The 19,042-nt window shown below is 53.4% G+C and overlaps 1 protein-coding gene across 1 annotated transcript; it reads left to right on the top strand.

The window, feature by feature from the left end:
- Positions 1 to 9,201: 9,201 nt before the first annotated feature.
- On the top strand, positions 9,202 to 18,698 carry LOC125701465 (uncharacterized). Its single transcript, XM_048963561.1, has 3 exons — positions 9,202 to 9,371; positions 17,202 to 17,291; positions 17,651 to 18,698. The coding sequence occupies exon 3, from the start codon at positions 17,669 to 17,671 to the stop codon at positions 18,641 to 18,643; it is 975 nt and encodes a 324-aa protein (XP_048819518.1). The 5' UTR covers positions 9,202 to 9,371; positions 17,202 to 17,291; positions 17,651 to 17,668; the 3' UTR covers positions 18,644 to 18,698.
- The last annotated feature ends 344 nt before the right edge of the window (positions 18,699 to 19,042 follow it).

Raw genomic sequence — 19,042 nt, 5'->3', positions numbered from 1 at the left:
GGCACATTTGTGCACAGGCAGCCGCGCTCCAAGATGGCTGCTTTACAAAACAATTTCAACCAAACCAGAACATTTTAAGAGAAAGAGCGACAGCAAGAAAGAGCACCATAACTACATTATGGTCGTATTAGATATATTTATACCATCAAATTTCATCTTGGGACGTGAAGAAATGAAGGAAAGCATGAAGGAAGCAGGGGGGCTGGAGCTGATGATCTCTACAGGTCCCTCTCAACCCCTACAATTCTGTGATTCTGTGAAATTAATTGTGGGACAATCCTGGAAGGAATCTGTGCCTCCTGCAGCGCTACATGAGATGGAAGACAGAGACAAGCAGGTCCAGGCCCTGGACTCAAAGCAGGGCCAGCTGGAGCAGGTGGCAGTGAGTGCACCCAGAATGGTCTCCACGCAGCTGCAGGGTTGCCGGGTGGCGGCGCGGTGACATTGTGATGGCATGGTGATGCAACAAAGGGTGAGCGTGACAGAAAGCTGCGGGCTGGGACTGCGGTCAGGGTGGCCTCAGTTCGCTGCTGCTGGAGCGAGAGGTGGCAGCGGAAGGTCGCAGTTCTCGGAGAGTTCCTGCAAGGAGCCATGGAGCGCTGTGGCAATGCTGGGTTCCGAAACCCGGATGATGAGCACAGATTTCTGAGCACAGAGGGGAAGAGCGGAAAGGTGAGCACCGGGTCCTCAGAGAGGATGAGTGCAGAGCCTGGGCTGTGTGGGACTGCTCTGGGGCCGGAGATGCTCTCTGGAGGCTGAGGGGCATCTTCTCATGCTGGCGCTGGAGAAGGCTTGCAGGGAATCGTGCCTCCCTGCACATCCCAGATTTGGGCTAAGAAGTGGGAAGGGAGCTGCCAAAGGGAATGGAGGTGGGGCTGGAGAGGGGACCGGAGTGCCTGAGTGTGCAAGCGTGTCTTTGTCTTTGTCTTTGTAGCTCCGACCCGGAGGACGGAAAGTTGGGGCAGGAGGTAGCGGGCTGCTGGATCTGCCACTCGGCGTCAAAATCCCTGTGCAGCCTGGCACCAAGCCTGTCTTCTGCAGGACAAAGCTGGGGGAAAAGGTGAGAGGAGGAGGAAAGGGTCAAAAGGGCCTCTTGTTTCCTGGGGTAGCCATCATGCCAAGGAGGCCTTGTGGGACCTGCTGGAACTGCGGCCCTGTGCTCCAACCGCGCGGGGGAATGAAGGCACACTCCTGGCTCCACAGCAGGGAGACAGCCGAGGGCTTGCCAATAGCAGTGCCCAGTGGTCAGGAGAGATTCAGAAAGCTGGGCTCTCCACACAGAGGAGCTTGCCAGCACTAATTCTATTACCTTATCTGGCATCAGGCAAGCAGGTGGGTGGGATCCTGAACAAAGCAGCTGGCAGTGTGTTGGGTACCGCGGCTAGGCACTCATCAGGCACAGCCAGAAATGTGAAGACCGGGACATTCCTGGAGGAGGTGCAACCTCCTCCTGCTCACCCTCTTGGAGGACTTAGAAAAACCCAGACGTGTCTGTTTGGGAAATGCACACAGCATGCTCCTCCTCTAGCTGGGCCTGCAAGAGGCCAGCCTTGTCTGCGAGCAGCTGTGAAGCCTCTTTGTCTCTTTGCTGCTCTCTCCTTCCCCATTCACACTCTGCAACGCATCTCTTCCAGCTTCACCAGCCTTCTCCATATTTTGATCTGGGAGATCCTTACTGTCGCCATCTGCGCACAGAATACAACATCTTGCATGACCCATATCTGCAGGAGTACCACAACCGCAAAGACAACCTGCAGAACCTGAAGAAGAGGGGCCTCATCACCAAGGATGGCAAAGTAGGTTTGGAAGTTGGGTTCACCAACACAGGTCTCCTGAGGAGGGGTTTCCAGGCAGCAGGCAGGGGCCTGGCACCCCAGTGTGGAGTCCCGTTGGTCCTGGGAAGGAGGGAGGAGGCAGCGTCCCCTCGGCTGGGGAGGGGAGGGTGGAGAGGAGCAGCTGCCCCGCTGCTGGGGGCCTGCACATTGCTGGACGGCTGTGTGGGAAGCTACCTCAAGAGTTGTTGGGAGTCATCTGCCCGTGTCTCTCTGTAGGTTGTGTGCACTCTGAAAGAGTTCAACGAGTACAGGCAGTACCTGACCAGGCTGAAGCTGGAGTGGGAGAAAATCAACAGGCAAAAAGAGGTAGGCCAAACCTGGTGTTGGTGGGCACGTGTCAGTGGCATGGCACCGAGGGCATGATGGCTTTACTTGATGGGTCTGAGGGAGATGGGGAATGCAGAAAAGGTGAGGGCTGGGTTGGTGGTGCAGGCATGGAGGCATGGAAAGGACAACTCAGCTCAGAGCTGAGCTAGCACAGCGTGCTGACGTGCAGGTGACCTGGAAAGCTGCTTGCTTGCAAACAGAGCACTGTGGCAGCTCTTCTCTTCTGCCCTCACTGCATGGCTGAAGCAGAGTGCTGGCCCTCGTTGGCATAAAGCATCAGCCTGCAGCGTGGCAAGCACTTTCCGAGACAAGACCGAGCCTAACCCTGCTGTTCCCTTCCAGGAAATGTTTCTTCAGGAGATCTCCAAATTGAAGAAATGTGCCCACAGACCAATGGCAAGCACTGACGATCTCCGGCCTGGTCCTGTGGAATACATTGTGGGCAAGAAAGCCAGACCCAAGAAGCGTCACAAACCAGCTGGCCCTGCTCCTACATGCCATAATCTCCAGGCTGGCCAACGCAGAGGAAGGAATGTGGCGTTGATGCAGCACAAACTTCAGGGAGACTCACGGAGCACAGGACGTGCAATGAAGCTCCCTGAGAAGTTGCCCAAACCTGAGCTGGGCATGGAAGGCTCCAAACTCCACAGAAGCATCCATAGTGCTGCTGCCGCAGAAACAAAAACACAGCTCCCTGGACATAGTGAATTCAGAGCAATGTCTGAAAAAGAAGCAGACAGTCTTCAAGAGGAGAGTGGGACTGTGTTGGGAGAAGTAACAGGGAAGCAGAAGGCACTGGATCATCCTGTCTGCTCCTCAAGGAGGGCTCCCCAAAAGAGCAGTCAGAAAGTGCTTAGGAGTGCCAAAAGAGCAGAGCCTTCAAAGACGCCACGTTTCAATCACGAGCAGGAAATTGCATTGCTGGCTTGGGATGTCGCTGGGCGAATTTTGAAGGAAGTTTGGAAGTAGCATTCATTCGAATCCAGCACAGCCAGTGCACCTGAGCCAAGGCCAGCAGCCAGTCTGTGGGAGCAGTCCGTCATGGGAATAACTTCCAAAGCAGGAAAACCGGAGCAAGGGAAGCCTCTGACAAAGCATCCTCGCAGGCTTCCCTCCAGGCTTCAAGTCATACTAGAAACTTCTGGAAGTGTTTTGAACAAGTTGCAATCCTTTGTAGCTTCTCACTCTGAGCAAGACTTTGGCTGCAAATATTATGAAACCATCAAGCTTCCCAACAACCATCTCTCTCAGAGGCAGCCACAGCCATCCCAGGTGCCTCTGTCATGGCAAAGCAGGACAGAAGGACGAGGCTCATCAGAAGAACAGAGCCAGGCAACAAGGCAGAAAAGCCCGTGATCCAACCAACGCCAAGCACTGCTGACGTCTCTCATCTGAGTTGCAGCATTCGTCAATAGTTTATGGGCTGGTGCGGCTTGTTTCTGTGACGAGTGGGGCAGGAGGACCTACGGATCCATGCCCTGGGAAAGGGAAAAAAGGGGAAAACAGTAGAGAGAGATGGACCAAAAAACAGCAACAGTGGCAACGATCTGAGGAGAAACAAACTGATTTACTAAATAAGATATCAGAATGCAAGTTAACACTCTATAGTGCAATATAATACAATATAATTAAAATGGAAGCTAATAAACAAAAACACCCAACAGACAGTGTCTGCAAATCAGTCCTTACTCTAATGCTGAGGCGAAACCTTGGGAGCTCACATGCTGCCAAGATCAAAAAAGAAAGGGAAGGCCAAGTGATCTACAAATGGCTTTTATCTTTTGCTCTGAGCAGAAACGGTAACAGAACAGCAAACAGTCCTTCAGAAGTCCCTGCATTGCACCTCTTCCACACCCATGTGGGAAACCCAAACAGAGCAGAAGCCGGGGAGCACCGCCGGCACCTTCCCCTCCACGGGCCTGCAGTCTGCCAGACAGCCTGTTCCTCCAGCATGTCCAAATCGCCCTGCCCAGACAGGAGCTCGGCACCCAGGGGAGCGTGTCAGGGCTGTGCTGTCCAGGCTCAGGAGCTCAGGGCACCTCCTCCAAACCCAGAATCTAGAGGTCTCTTCTAACCTCAGCCTTTCTATGACTCTGTGATCATACGATTCACTGTTTGCGTTTGTTAGCTGCAACACACTTTCGTTCTTCAGACTTGAGAAACAACATTATTGGTGTTCTGTAGCCTGTCATCAGCAGAGAAGAACTATGAAATACTCTGGAAGCATTTCCTGAAAGACATGATAATGCACTGACTCCACATTTACTGCACACAACCTAATTCACTGCATTTTCTACAAGATGGCCAGAAAAAATTATTCTGTTATTTCATGCATGCCTACAGCCTAGTGCTGTGAGCACTTCAGGGGAACTGCTGGATCACGTAAACCCCTACAGCCCTCCTGCTCGTGCCTCAGTCACCGAGTCTGCGGCAGGCTAGGACTGCGGTTGGGGTGGCCTCAGTTCGCTGCTGCTGGAGCGAGAGGTGGCAGCGAAAGGTCGCAGTTCTCGGAGAGTTCCTGCAAGGAGCCATGGAGCGCTGTGGCAATGCTGGGTTCCAAAATTCAGATGCATTTCTGAGCACAGAGGGGAAGAGCGGAAAGGTGAGCACCGGGTCCTCGGAGAGGGCTGAGTGCAGAGCCTGGGCTGTGTGGGACTGCTCTGGGGCCGGAGATGCTCTCTGGAGGCTGAGGGGCATCTTCTCATGCTGGCGCTGGAGAAGGCTTGCAGGGAATCGCGCCTCTCTGCACATCCCAGAGTCGGGCTTGGAGGCCCTTACTTGATGGATCTGAGGGAGATGGGGAATGCAGAAAAGGTGAGGGCTGGGCTGGTGGTGCATGCACTGCAGCATGGAACGGACAACCCTGCCTGGGGCTGAGTTATTGCAGCAAACTGGCGTGGGGTGGCTGGAAATGTTGCTTGCTTGCAAACAGAGCACTGTGGCAGCCGTTTGCTTCTGCCCTCACTGCATGGCTGAAGCAGAGTTCAGACATTCTGTGTAGATCATCAGCCTGCAGGGTGGCAAGCACTTTCTGAGACAAGACCAAGCCTAAATCCACTGTTCCCTTCCAGGAAAACCTTGGTCAGGAGATGTCCGGTTCAAAGAAATCTGCCTACAGACTAAGAATGGAAGTGGAGAAACCTTGTCTGCAGTCAGCCACTTCTGTGGACATGGTTGTGGAGGAGAAAGCCAGTCCACTGCAGCCTCGCAAACCAGCTGGCCCTCCTCCAAGCAGTACTCGTCAGTCTGGTCAAAATAGAAGGCTGAAAGTGGCTGTGGTTCAGGGAGACCTTCGGGGAGATTCAAAGAGCACAGGGCGTGCTATGAAGTTGCCTGCCATGTTGCCTAGACTTGAGACAAGCAGCAAAGGTGCCAAGCTCCCTGCAAATATCCATGCTGAAACTGCCTCAAGAAGGAAGCCACAGTTCCACAGAGATCGTGACTTCAGAGCTGTGTCTGAACAGCACAGGGAAGACCAGAGTCTTCAAGAGGCAGTTAAGACAGAAGCGTTGGAGGGGGTGAAGGCGCTGGATCCATCTGCCAGTGCCTTAAGGAGGCCCTCCCTCAGCATCAAACAAGGATTGTTAGGAAGTGGGAAACCCTTCCCCGGAATGGAAGCCTCTGACAAAGTGTCTTTGCAGGCTTCCCTTGACAGAGCCACTCGAGAAGCTGCTGGAAGCGTCTGCAACACATTGCAGTCCTTTGTAGCTTCTCACTCCGAGAGGGAGTTTGATGCTGAGTATTCTGAAATCATCGAGCTTCCCAACAAGCGCCACTCACAGAGGCAGCCACAGCCGGACGGCAGGACGGCAGGACGAGGCTCACCAGAAGAGCAGAGCCTGGCAACAAGCCGGAGAGAAAAGCTGCCAGGGACGGCGACTCCACCACCTCCCTGGGCAGCCACTCCAGCACCTGACCACTCTGTGAGAGAAAAAGTTTTTCCTCATGTCCAACCTAAACCTCCTCAGGTACAACTTGTGGCCATTTCCTTGCGTCCTGTTTGTGGTCTGAGAGGAGAGGCCAAACCCCTCCTCACCACAACCTCCCTTCTGGAGGTTGTAGAGTGCAGTGAGGTCTCCCCTGATCCTCCTCTTCTCCACACTGAACAATCCCAGCTCCCTCAGCCGCTCCTCATAAGGTTTGCGCTCCAGACCCCTCACCAGTTTCCTTGCCCTTCTCTGGACACGCTCCAGAGCCTCAATGTCTTTCCTGTAGTGAGGGGCCCAAAACTGAGCACAGTACTCGAGGTGCGGCCTCACCAGAGCTGAGTATAGGGGATGATCACCTCCCTGCTCCTGCTGCCCACGCCATTTCTAATGCAGGTCAGGATGCCACAGGCCCTAACGGCCACCCGGGCACACTGTCGGCTCATGTTCAGCCGAGCATCAACCAACACCCCAGGCCCCTTTCCTCTTCACACTCATCCAGCCACTCAGCCCCAAGCCCACAGCGCTGCATGGGGTTGTCGTGGCCAAAATGCAGGCCCCAACACCTGACCTTGAAAGAAGCTTTCATTTCAAGAAGCACTGTCTTCATTTAGGTGACGGAAGTTGATGTGTTTATTTTCACGTCCGCTTGTCCAGTCTCCTTTCCTATAGGAGGTAGCAGTAAAGTTTCAGCTTCTCCAATAACGGCAGGAGGACATCAGTGTCATGGTTTTATGATTTCTGGTTATCAGTATTCCACATCATAACATCGTGGAGCGCACTGGGAGTTAAGGTGTTAATGCTCCAGTGCCGAGTACCTGTCCAGAATGGAAAAAGAACTACGTACTCGAGGGGGCTATGCGGTCAGGGAGGAGACACAACCCCTGCCAAGGTCACCTGATGCTTCCCTTCTTCATCAGGCTCTCCTCCGACAGCGTCTCACCTCAGTGAGCATCTCACCTCAGGGTTATGGTGATGCCTACCCACCTTTCAGACACACTCATTGTGTTTCATAGTGTGTTATCTTGCATTCTGATACCATTTTTAGTAAATTAGTTTGTCTCTCCTCAGACTGTTGACGCTGTTTTTAAGTATTTTGGGGTCCCCTGTTTCCCTTTTCTGGAGGCGCAGATTTGTGAAATCCCTCCGCCCCACCAGTCACGGAACTGGGCCGAAGCAGCCCATAAGCCGTGGACAGTCAGAGGGGTGACACGTCCTGACAACAGGATGGTGAGATTTACCTGTGACTTTTCCAATGGGGAACAGTCATTGCTATTTGCAGAAAAGCATTTTGGTATCCCACCAACAGTGAAGACCTCTCACACTTTGAATAGCAGCATGCCAGGTCTGTCTTCTGTACCTCTGATCCTGGCCCACGCCTGGCTAGGACCAGGCCTACAAAATGCAATATACATTTTCCAAAATTCACAGCTCCCCACATTCTTTGTAGTTCTGCTTAGTATTTGCCAAACGCCCTTGACATGTCTTGGCACATTTGTGCACAGGCAGCCGCGCTCCAAGATGGCTGCTTTACAAAACAATTTCAACCAAACCAGAACATTTTAAGAGAAAGAGCGACAGCAAGAAAGAGCACCATAACTACATTATGGTCCTATTAGATATATTTATACCATCAAATTTCATCTTGGGACGTGAAGAAATGAAGGAAAGCATGAAGGAAGCAGGGGGGCTGGAGCTGATGATCTCTACAGGTCCCTCTCAACCCCTACAATTCTGTGATTCTGTGAAATTAATTGTGGGACAATCCTGGAAGGAATCTGTGCCTCCTGCAGCGCTACATGAGATGGAAGACAGAGACAAGCAGGTCCAGGCCCTGGACTCAAAGCAGGGCCAGCTGGAGCAGGTGGCAGTGAGTGCACCCAGAATGGTCTCCACGCAGCTGCAGGGTTGCCGGGTGGCGGCGCGGTGACATTGTGATGGCATGGTGATGCAACAAAGGGTGAGCGTGACAGAAAGCTGCGGGCTGGGACTGCGGTCGGGGTGGCCTCAGTTCGCTGCTGCTGGAGCGAGAGGTGGCAGCGGAAGGTCGCAGTTCTCGGAGAGTTCCTGCAAGGAGCCATGGAGCGCTGTGGCAATGCTGGGTTCCTAAATCCAGATGATGAGCACAGATTTCTGAGCACAGAGGGGAAGAGCGGAAAGGTGAGCACCGGGTCCTCAGAGAGGATGAGTGCAGAGCCTGGGCTGTGTGGGACTGCTCTGGGGCCGGAGATGCTCTCTGGAGGCTGAGGGGCATCTTCTCATGCTGGCGCTGGAGAAGGCTTGCAGGGAATCGTGCCTCCCTGCACATCCCAGATTTGGGCTAAGAAGTCGGATGGGAGCTGCCAAAGGGAATGGAGGTGGGGCTGGAGAGGGGACCGGAGTGCCTGAGTGTGCAAGCGTGTCTTTGTCTTTGTCTTTGTAGCTCCGACCCGGAGGACGGAAAGTTGGGGCAGGAGGTAGCGGGCTGCTGGATCTGCCACTCGGCGTCAAAATCCCTGTGCAGCCTGGCACCAAGCCTGTCTTCTGCAGGACAAAGCTGGGGGAAAAGGTGAGAGGAGGAGGAAAGGGTCAAAAGGGCCTCTTGTTTCCTGGGGTAGCCATCATGCCAAGGAGGCCTTGTGGGACCTGCTGGAACTGCGGCCCTGTGCTCCAACCGCGCGGGGGAATGAAGGCACACTCCTGGCTCCACAGCAGGGAGACAGCCGAGGGCTTGCCAATAGCAGTGCCCAGTGGTCAGGAGAGATTCAGAAAGCTGGGCTCTCCACACAGAGGAGCTTGCCAGCACTAATTCTATTACCTTATCTGGCATCAGGCAAGCAGGTGGGTGGGATCCTGAACAAAGCAGCTGGCAGTGTGTTGGGTACCGCGGCTAGGCACTCATCAGGCACAGCCAGAAATGTGAAGACCGGGCATTCCTGGAGGAGGTGCAACCTCCTCCTGCTCACCCTCTTGGAGGACTTAGAAAAACCCAGACGTGTCTGTTTGGGAAATGCACACAGCATGCTCCTCCTCCAGCTGGGCCTGCAAGAGGCCAGCCTTGTCTGCGAGCAGCTGTGAAGCCTCTTTGTCTCTTTGCTGCTCTCTCCTTCCCCATTCACACTCTGCAACGCATCTCTTCCAGCTTCACCAGCCTTCTCCATATTTTGATCTGGGAGATCCTTACTGTCGCCATCTGCGCACAGAATACAACATCTTGCATGACCCATATCTGCAGGAGTACCACAACCGCAAAGACAACCTGCAGAACCTGAAGAAGAGGGGCCTCATCACCAAGGATGGCAAAGTAGGTTTGGAAGTTGGGTTCACCAACACAGGTCTCCTGAGGAGGGGTTTCCAGGCAGCAGGCAGGGGCCTGGCACCCCAGTGTGGAGTCCCGTTGGTCCTGGGAAGGAGGGAGGAGGCAGCGTCCCCTCGGCTGGGGAGGGGAGGGTGGAGAGGAGCAGCTGCCCCGCTGCTGGGGCCTGCACATTGCTGGACGGCTGTGTGGGAAGCTACCTCAAGAGTTGTTGGGAGTCATCTGCCCGTGTCTCTCTGTAGGTTGTCTGCACTCTGAAAGAGTTCAACGAGTACAGGCAGTACCTGACCAGGCTGAAGCTGGAGTGGGAGAAAATCAACAGGCAAAAAGAGGTAGGCCAAACTTGGTGTTGGCAGGCACGTGTCAGTGGCATGGCACCGAGGGCATGATGGCTTTACTTGATGGGTCTGAGGGAGATGGGGAATGCAGAAAAGGTGAGGGCTGGGTTGGTGGTGCAGGCATGGAGGCATGGAAAGGACAACTCAGCTCAGAGCTGAGCTAGCACAGCGTGCTGACGTGCAGGTGACCTGGAAAGCTGCTTGCTTGCAAACAGAGCACTGAGGCAGCTCTTCTCTTCTGCCCTCACTGCATGGCTGAAGCAGAGTGCTGGCCCTCGTTGGCGTAAAGCATCAGCCTGCAGCGTGGCAAGCACTTTCCGAGACAAGACCGAGCCTAACCCTGCTGTTCCCTTCCAGGAAATGTTTCTTCAGGAGATCTCCAAATTGAAGAAATGTGCCCACAGACCAATGGCAAGCACTGACGATCTCCGGCCTGGTCCTGTGGAATACATTGTGGGCAAGAAAGCCAGACCCAAGAAGCGTCACAAACCAGCTGGCCCTGCTCCTACATGCCATAATCTCCAGGCTGGCCAACGCAGAAGAAGGAATGTGGCGTTGATGCAGCACAAACTTCAGGGAGACTCACGGAGCACAGGACGTGCAATGAAGCTCCCTGAGAAGTTGCCCAAACCTGAGCTGGGCATGGAAGGCTCCAAACTCCACAGAAGCATCCATAGTGCTGCTGCCGCAGAAACAAAAACACAGCTCCCTGGACATAGTGAATTCAGAGCAATGTCTGAAAAAGAAGCAGACAGTCTTCAAGAGGAGAGTGGGACTGTGTTGGGAGAAGTAACAGGGAAGCAGAAGGCACTGGATCATCCTGTCTGCTCCTCAAGGAGGGCTCCCCAAAAGAGCAGTCAGAAAGTGCTTAGGAGTGCCAAAAGAGCAGAGCCTTCAAAGACGCCACGTTTCAATCACGAGCAGGAAATTGCATTGCTGGCTTGGGATGTCGCTGGGCGAATTTTGAAGGAAGTTTGGAAGTAGCATTCATTCGAATCCAGCACAGCCAGTGCACCTGAGCCAAGGCCAGCAGCCAGGCTGTGGGAGCAGTCCGTCATGGGAATAACTTTCAAAGCAGGAAAACCGGAGCAAGGGAAGCCTCTGACAAAGCATCCTCGCAGGCTTCCCTCCAGGCTTCAAGTCATACTAGAAACTTCTGGAAGTGTTTTGAACAAGTTGCAATCCTTTGTAGCTTCTCACTCTGAGCAAGACTTTGGCTGCAAATATTATGAAACCATCAAGCTTCCCAACAACCATCTCTCTCAGAGGCAGCCACAGCCATCCCAGGTGCCTCTGTCATGGCAAAGCAGGACAGAAGGACGAGGCTCATCAGAAGAACAGAGCCAGGCAACAAGGCAGAAAAGCCCGTGATCCAACCAACGCCAAGCACTGCTGACGTCTCTCATCTGAGTTGCAGCATTCGTCAATAGTTTATGGGCTGGTGTGGCTTGTTTCTGTGACGAGTGGGGCAGGAGGACCTACGGATCCATGCCCTGGGAAAGGGAAAAAAGGGGAAAACAGTAGAGAGAGATGGACCAAAAAACAGCAACAGTGGCAACGATCTGAGGAGAAACAAACTGATTTACTAAATAAGATATCAGAATGCAAGTTAACACTCTATAGTGCAATATAATACAATATAATTAAAATGGAAGCTAATAAACAAAAACACCCAACAGACAGTGTCTGCAAATCAGTCCTTACTCTAATGCTGAGGCGAAACCTTGGGAGCTCACATGCTGCCAAGATCAAAAAAGAAAGGGAAGGCCAAGTGATCTACAAATGGCTTTTATCTTTTGCTCTGAGCAGAAACGGTAACAGAACAGCAAACAGTCCTTCAGAAGTCCCTGCATTGCACCTCTTCCACACCCATGTGGGAAACCCAAACAGAGCAGAAGCCGGGGAGCACCGCCGGCACCTTCCCCTCCACGGGCCTGCAGTCTGCCAGACAGCCTGTTCCTCCAGCATGTCCAAATCGCCCTGCCCAGACAGGAGCTCGGCACCCAGGGGAGCGTGTCAGGGCTGTGCTGTCCAGGCTCAGGAGCTCAGGGCACCTCCTCCAAACCCAGAATCTAGAGGTCTCTTCTAACCTCAGCCTTTCTATGACTCTGTGATCATACGATTCACTGTTTGCGTTTGTTAGCTGCAACACACTTTCGTTCTTCAGACTTGAGAAACAACATTATTGGTGTTCTGTAGCCTGTCATCAGCAGAGAAGAACTATGAAATACTCTGGAAGCATTTCCTGAAAGACATGATAATGCACTGACTCCACATTTACTGCACACAACCTAATTCACTGCATTTTCTACAAGATGGCCAGAAAAAATTATTCTGTTATTTCATGCATGCCTACAGCCTAGTGCTGTGAGCACTTCAGGGGAACTGCTGGATCACGTAAACCCCTACAGCCCTCCTGCTCGTGCCTCAGTCACCGAGTCTGCGGCAGGCTAGGACTGCGGTTGGGGTGGCCTCAGTTCGCTGCTGCTGGAGCGAGAGGTGGCAGCGGAAGGTCGCAGTTCTCGGAGAGTTCCTGCAAGGAGCCATGGAGCGCTGTGGCAATGCTGGGTTCCAAAATTCAGATGCATTTCTGAGCACAGAGGGGAAGAGCGGAAAGGTGAGCACCGGGTCCTCGGAGAGGGCTGAGTGCAAAGCCTGGGCTGTGTGGGACTGCTCTGGGGCCGGAGATGCTCTCTGGAGGCTGAGGGGCATCTTCTCATGCTGGCGCTGGAGAAGGCTTGCAGGGAATCGCGCCTCTCTGCACATCCCAGAGTCGGGCTTGGAGGCCCTTACTTGATGGATCTGAGGGAGATGGGGAATGCAGAAAAGGTGAGGGCTGGGCTGGTGGTGCATGCACTGCAGCATGGAACGGACAACCCTGCCTGGGGCTGAGTTATTGCAGCAAACTGGCGTGGGGTGGCTGGAAATGTTGCTTGCTTGCAAACAGAGCACTGTGGCAGCCGTTTGCTTCTGCCCTCACTGCATGGCTGAAGCAGAGTTCAGACATTCTGTGTAGATCATCAGCCTGCAGGGTGGCAAGCACTTTCTGAGACAAGACCAAGCCTAAATCCACTGTTCCCTTCCAGGAAAACCTTGGTCAGGAGATGTCCGGTTCGAAGAAATCTGCCTACAGACTAAGAATGGAAGTGGAGAAATCTTGTCTGCAGTCAGCCACTTCTGTGGACATGGTTGTGGAGGAGAAAGCCAGTCCACTGCAGCCTCGCAAACCAGCTGGCCCTCCTCCAAGCAGTACTCGTCAGTCTGGTCAAAATAGAAGGCTGAAAGTGGCTGTGGTTCAGGGAGACCTTCGGGGAGATTCAAAGAGCACAGGGCGTGCTATGAAGTTGCCTGCCAAGTTGCCTAAACTTGAGACAAGCAGCAAAGGTGCCAAGCTCCCTGCAAATATCCAGGCCGAAACTGCCTCAAGAAGGAAGCCACAGTTCCACAGAGATCGTGACTTCAGAGCTGTGTCTGAACAGCACAGGGAAGACCAGAGTCTTCAAGAGGCAGTTAAGACAGAAGCGTTGGAGGGGGTGAAGGCGCTGGATCCATCTGCCAGTGCCTTAAGGAGGCCCTCCCTCAGCATCAAACAAGGATTGTTAGGAAGTGGGAAACCCTTCCCCGGAATGGAAGCCTCCGACAAAGTGTCTTTGCAGGCTTCCCTTGACAGAGCCACTCGAGAAGCTGCTGGAAGCGTCTGCAACACATTGCAGTCCTTTGTAGCTCCTCACTCCGAGAGGGAGTTTGATGCTGAGTATTCTGAAATCATCGAGCTTCCCAACAAGCGCCACTCACAGAGGCAGCCACAGCCGGACGGCAGGACGGCAGGACGAGGCTCACCAGAAGAGCAGAGCCTGGCAACAAGCCGGAGAGAAAAGCTGCCAGGGACGGCGACTCCACCACCTCCCTGGGCAGCCACTCCAGCACCTGACCACTCTGTGAGAGAAAAAGTTTTTCCTCATGTCCAACCTAAACCTCCTCAGGTACAACTTGTGGCCATTTCCTTGCGTCCTGTTTGTGGTCTGAGAGGAGAGGCCAAACCCCTCCTCACCACAACCTCCCTTCTGGAGGTTGTAGAGTGCAGTGAGGTCTCCCCTGATCCTCCTCTTCTCCACACTGAACAATCCCAGCTCCCTCAGCCGCTCCTCATAAGGTTTGCGCTCCAGACCCCTCACCAGTTTCCTTGCCCTTCTCTGGACACGCTCCAGAGCCTCAATGTCTTTCCTGTAGTGAGGGGCCCAAAACTGAGCACAGTACTCGAGGTGCGGCCTCACCAGAGCTGAGTATAGGGGATGATCACCTCCCTGCTCCTGCTGCCCACGCCATTTCTAATGCAGGTCAGGATGCCACAGGCCCTAACGGCCACCCGGGCACACTGTCGGCTCATGTTCAGCCGAGCATCAACCAACACCCCAGGCCCCTTTCCTCTTCACACTCATCCAGCCACTCAGCCCCAAGCCCACAGCGCTGCATGGGGTTGTCGTGGCCAAAATGCAGGCCCCAACACCTGACCTTGAAAGAAGCTTTCATTTCAAGAAGCACTGTCTTCATTTAGGTGACGGAAGTTGATGTGTTTATTTTCACGTCCGCTTGTCCAGTCTCCTTTCCTATAGGAGGTAGCAGTAAAGTTTCAGCTTCTCCAATAACGGCAGGAGGACATCAGTGTCATGGTTTTATGATTTCTGGTTATCAGTATTCCACATCATAACATCATGGAGCGCACTGGGAGTTAAGGTGTTAATGCTCCAGTGCCGAGTACCTGTCCAGAATGGAAAAAGAACTACGTACTCGAGGGGGCTATGCGGTCAGGGAGGAGACACAACCCCTGCCAAGGTCACCTGATGCTTCCCTTCTTCATCAGGCTCTCCTCCGACAGCGTCTCACCTCAGTGAGCATCTCACCTCAGGGTCATGGTGATGCCTACCCACCTTTCAGACACACTCATTGTGTTTCATAGTGTGTTATCTTGCATTCTGATACCATTTTTAGTAAATTAGTTTGTCTCTCCTGAGACTGTTGACGCTGTTTTTAAGTATTTTGGGGTCCCCTGTTTCCCTTTTCTGGAGGCGCAGATTTGTGAAATCCCTCCGCCCCACCAGTCACAGAACTGGGCCGAAGCAGCCCATAAGCCGTGGACAGTCAGAGGGGTGACACGTCCTGACAACAGGATGGTGAGATTCACCTGTGACTTTTCCAATGGGGAACAGTCATTGCTATTTGCAGAAAAGCATTTTGGTATCCCACCAACAGCGAAGACCTCTCACGCTTTGAATAGCAGCATGCCAGGTCTGTCTTCTGTACCTCTGATCCTGGCCCACGCCTGGCTAGGACCAGGCCTACAAAATGCAATATACATTTTCCAAAATTCACAGCTCCCCACATTCTTTGTAGTTCTGCTTAGTATTTGCCAAACGCCCTTGACATGTCTTGGCACATTTGTGCACAGGCAACCGCACTCCAAGATGGCTGCTTTACAAAACAATTTCAACCAAACCAGAACATTTTAAGAGAAAGAGCGACAGCAAGAAAGAGCACCATAACTACATTATGGTCCTATTAGATATATTTATACCATCAAATTTCATCTTGGGACGTGAAGAAATGAAGGAAAGCATGAAGGAAGCAGGGGGGCTGGAGCTGATGATCTCTACAGGTCCCTCTCAACCCCTACAATTCTGTGATTCTGTGAAATTAATTGTGGGACAATCCTGGAAGGAATCTGTGCCTCCTGCAGCGCTACATGAGATGGAAGACAGAGACAAGCAGGTCCAGGCCCTGGACTCAAAGCAGGGCCAGCTGGAGCAGGTGGCAGTGAGTGCACCCAGAATGGTCTCCACGCAGCTGCAGGGTTGCCGGGTGGCGGCGCGGTGACATTGTGATGGCATGGTGATGCAACAAAGGGTGAGCGTGACAGAAAGCTGCGGGCTGGGACTGCGGTCGGGGTGGCCTCAGTTCGCTGCTGCTGGAGCGAGAGGTGGCAGCGGAAGGTCGCAGTTCTCGGAGAGTTCCTGCAAGGAGCCATGGAGCGCTGTGGCAATGCTGGGTTCCTAAATCCAGATGATGAGCACAGATTTCTGAGCACAGAGGGGATGAGCGGAAAGGTGAGCACCGGGTCCTCAGAGAGGATGAGTGCAGAGCCTGGGCTGTGTGGGACTGCTCTGGGGCCGGAGATGCTCTCTGGAGGCTGAGGGGCATCTTCTCATGCTGGCGCTGGAGAAGGCTTGCAGGGAATCGCGCCTCTCTGCACATCCCAGAGTCGGGCTAAGAAGTCGGATGGGAGCTGCCAAAGGGAATGGAGGTGGGGCTGGAGAGGGGACCGGAGTGCCTGAGTGTGCAAGCGTGTCTTTGTCTTTGTCTTTGTAGCTCCGACCCGGAGGACGGAAAGTTGGGGCAGGAGGTAGCGGGCTGCTGGATCTGCCACTCGGCGTCAAAATCCCTGTGCAGCCTGGCACCAAGCCTGTCTTCTGCAGGACAAAGCTGGGGGAAAAGGTGAGAGGAGGAGGAAAGGGTCAAAAGGGCCTCTTGTTTCCTGGGGTAGCCATCATGCCAAGGAGGCCTTGTGGGACCTGCTGGAACTGCGGCCCTGTGCTCCAACCGCGCGGGGGAATGAAGGCACACTCCTGGCTCCACAGCAGGGAGACAGCCGAGGGCTTGCCAATAGCAGTGCCCAGTGGTCAGGAGAGATTCAGAAAGCTGGGCTCTCCACACAGAGGAGCTTGCCAGCACTAATTCTATTACCTTATCTGGCATCAGGCAAGCAGGTGGGTGGGATCCTGAACAAAGCAGCTGGCAGTGTGTTGGGTACCGCGGCTAGGCACTCATCAGGCACAGCCAGAAATGTGGAGACCGGGACATTCCTGGAGGAGGTGCAACCTTCTCCTGCTCACCCTCTTGGAGGACTTAGAAAAACCCAGACGTGTCTGTTTGGGAAATGCACACAGCATGCTCCTCCTCCAGCTGGGCCTGCAAGAGGCCAGCCTTGTCTGTGAGCAGCTGTGAAGCCTCTTTGTCTCTTTGCTGCTCTCTCCTTCCCCATTCACACTCTGTAACGCATCTCTTCCAGCTTCACCAGCCTTCTCCATATTTTGATCTGGGAGATCCTTACTGTCGCCATCTGCGCACAGAATACAACAGCCTGCATGACCCATATCTGCAGGAGTACCACAACCGCAAAGACAACCTGCAGAACCTGAAGAAGAGGGGCCTCATCACCAAGGATGGCAAAGTAGGTTTGGAAGTTGGGTTCACCAACACAGGTCTCCTGAGGAGGGGTTTCCAGGCAGCAGGCAGGGGCCTGGCACCCCAGTGTGGAGTCCCGTTGGCCCTGGGAAGGAGGGAGGAGGCAGCGTCCCCACGGCTGGGGAGGGGAGGGTGGAGAGGAGCAGCTGCCCCGCTGCTGGATGCCTGCATATTGCTGGACGGCTGTGTGGGAAGCTACCTCAAGAGTTGTTGGGAGTCATCTGCCCGTGTCTCTCCGCAGGTTGTGTGCACTCTGAAAGAGTTCAACGAGTACAGGCAGTACCTGACCAGGCTGAAGCTGGAGCAGGAGAAAATCAAGAGGCAAAAAGAGGTAGGCCAAACCTGGTGTTGGTGGGCACGTGTCAGTGGCATGGCACCGAGGGCATGATGGCTTTACTTGATGGGTCTGAGGGAGATGGGGAATGCAGAAAAGGTGAGGGCTGGGCTGGTGGTGCATGCACTGCAGCATGGAACGGACAACCCTGCCTGGGGCTGAGTTATTGCAGCAAACTGGCGTGGGGTGGCTGGAAATGTTGCTTGCTTGCAAACAGAGCACTGTGGCAGCCGTTTGCTTCTGCCCTCACTGCATGGCTGAAGCAGAGTTCAGACAATCTGTGTAGATCATCAGCCTGCAGGGTGGCAAGCACTTTCTGAGACAAGACCAAGCCTAAATCCACTGTTCCTTTCCAGGAAAACCTTGGTCAGGAGATGTCCGGTTCGAAGAAATCTGCCTACAGACTAAGAATGGAAGTGGAGAAATCTTGTCTGCAGTCAGCCACTTCTGTGGACATGGTTGTGGAGGAGAAAGCCAGTCCACTGCAGCCTCGCAAACCAGCTGGCCCTCCTCCAAGCAGTACTCGTCAGTCTGGTCAAAATAGAAGGCTGAAAGTGGCTGTGGTTCAGGGAGACCTTCGGGGAGATTCAAAGAGCACAGGGCGTGCTATGAAGTTGCCTGCCAAGTTGCCTAAACTTGAGACAAGCAGCAAAGGTGCCAAGCTCCCTGCAAATATCCAGGCCGAAACTGCCTCAAGAAGGAAGCCACAGTTCCACAGAGATCGTGACTTCAGAGCTGTGTCTGAACAGCACAGGGAAGACCAGAGTCTTCAAGAGGCAGTTAAGACAGAAGCGTTGGAGGGGGTGAAGGCGCTGGATCCATCTGCCAGTGCCTTAAGGAGGCCCTCCCTCAGCATCAAACAAGGATTGTTAGGAAGTGGGAAACCCTTCCCCGGAATGGAAGCCTCTGACAAAGTGTCTTCGCAGGCTTCCCTTGACAGAGCCACTCGAGAAGCTGCTGGAAGCGTCTGCAACACATTGCAGTCCTTTGTAGCTTCTCACTCCGAGAGGGAGTTTGATGCTGAGTATTCTGAAATCATCGAGCTTCCCAACAAGCGCCTCTCACAGAGGCAGCCGCAGCCGGACGGCAGGACGGCAGGACGAGGCTCACCAGAAGAGCAGAGCCTGGCAACAAGCCGGAGAGAAAAGCTGCCCGTGATCCAACCAATGCGAAGCACTGTTGACATCTCTCATCTGAGTCGCCGCATTGTAAAGGAGAGCATTGAAAACGCTGCCTCCAAAGTGAAGGAGGAGGAAGAATGGCTTCTTAGGCGTGCCAAAATTCTTGTCACCAATGCAGTTTTAAGAGCAAAGAAACGTTTAGAGGATGAGCTGCACCAAAGGTCTTAAGGCTTTGGAACTACTGGACCACCTAATCCCCTCCATCCATCCTGCTCATGCCTCAGTCACCGTGTCAACTACTCTTAACAACAATCTCATACACATGTCCAAACAAAGGAGAAAGTTCCTTTCAACCTACTGCAACATCAATAAATAAATAAACATTAAAAAAAAAAAAAAAAAAAAAAAAAATTGGGGGGGATTATTCTATTGTTCTTTTTGTACAAATATTGTTTATTTGTCTGGAAGGAGAGGCATACACCATTTGGAGAAAAGTTGCTGTTTCTGTGAAAAGGCTTACTCTTCCTGTATTTTTAAGCTGGAGGCTATCTCTTACCCTGTGCCATATGAGTCCCGAGGGCATGATGGCTTTACTTGATGGGTCTGAGGGAGATGGGGAATGCAGAA

Source organism: Lagopus muta, chromosome 16 (assembly GCF_023343835.1).
Source record: "Lagopus muta isolate bLagMut1 chromosome 16, bLagMut1 primary, whole genome shotgun sequence".
In the NCBI taxonomy this organism is placed as follows: domain Eukaryota; kingdom Metazoa; phylum Chordata; class Aves; order Galliformes; family Phasianidae; genus Lagopus; species Lagopus muta.
The sequence above is the reverse complement of the archived record's forward strand: the minus strand, read 5'-3'. Positions and strand labels throughout refer to the sequence as shown.

Bases quoted from the DNA above. Each gene is read 5' to 3' on its own strand.
- LOC125701465 (XM_048963561.1), top strand. From the start codon at position 17,669: ATGTCCGGTTCGAAGAAATCTGCCTACAGACTAAGAATGGAAGTGGAG.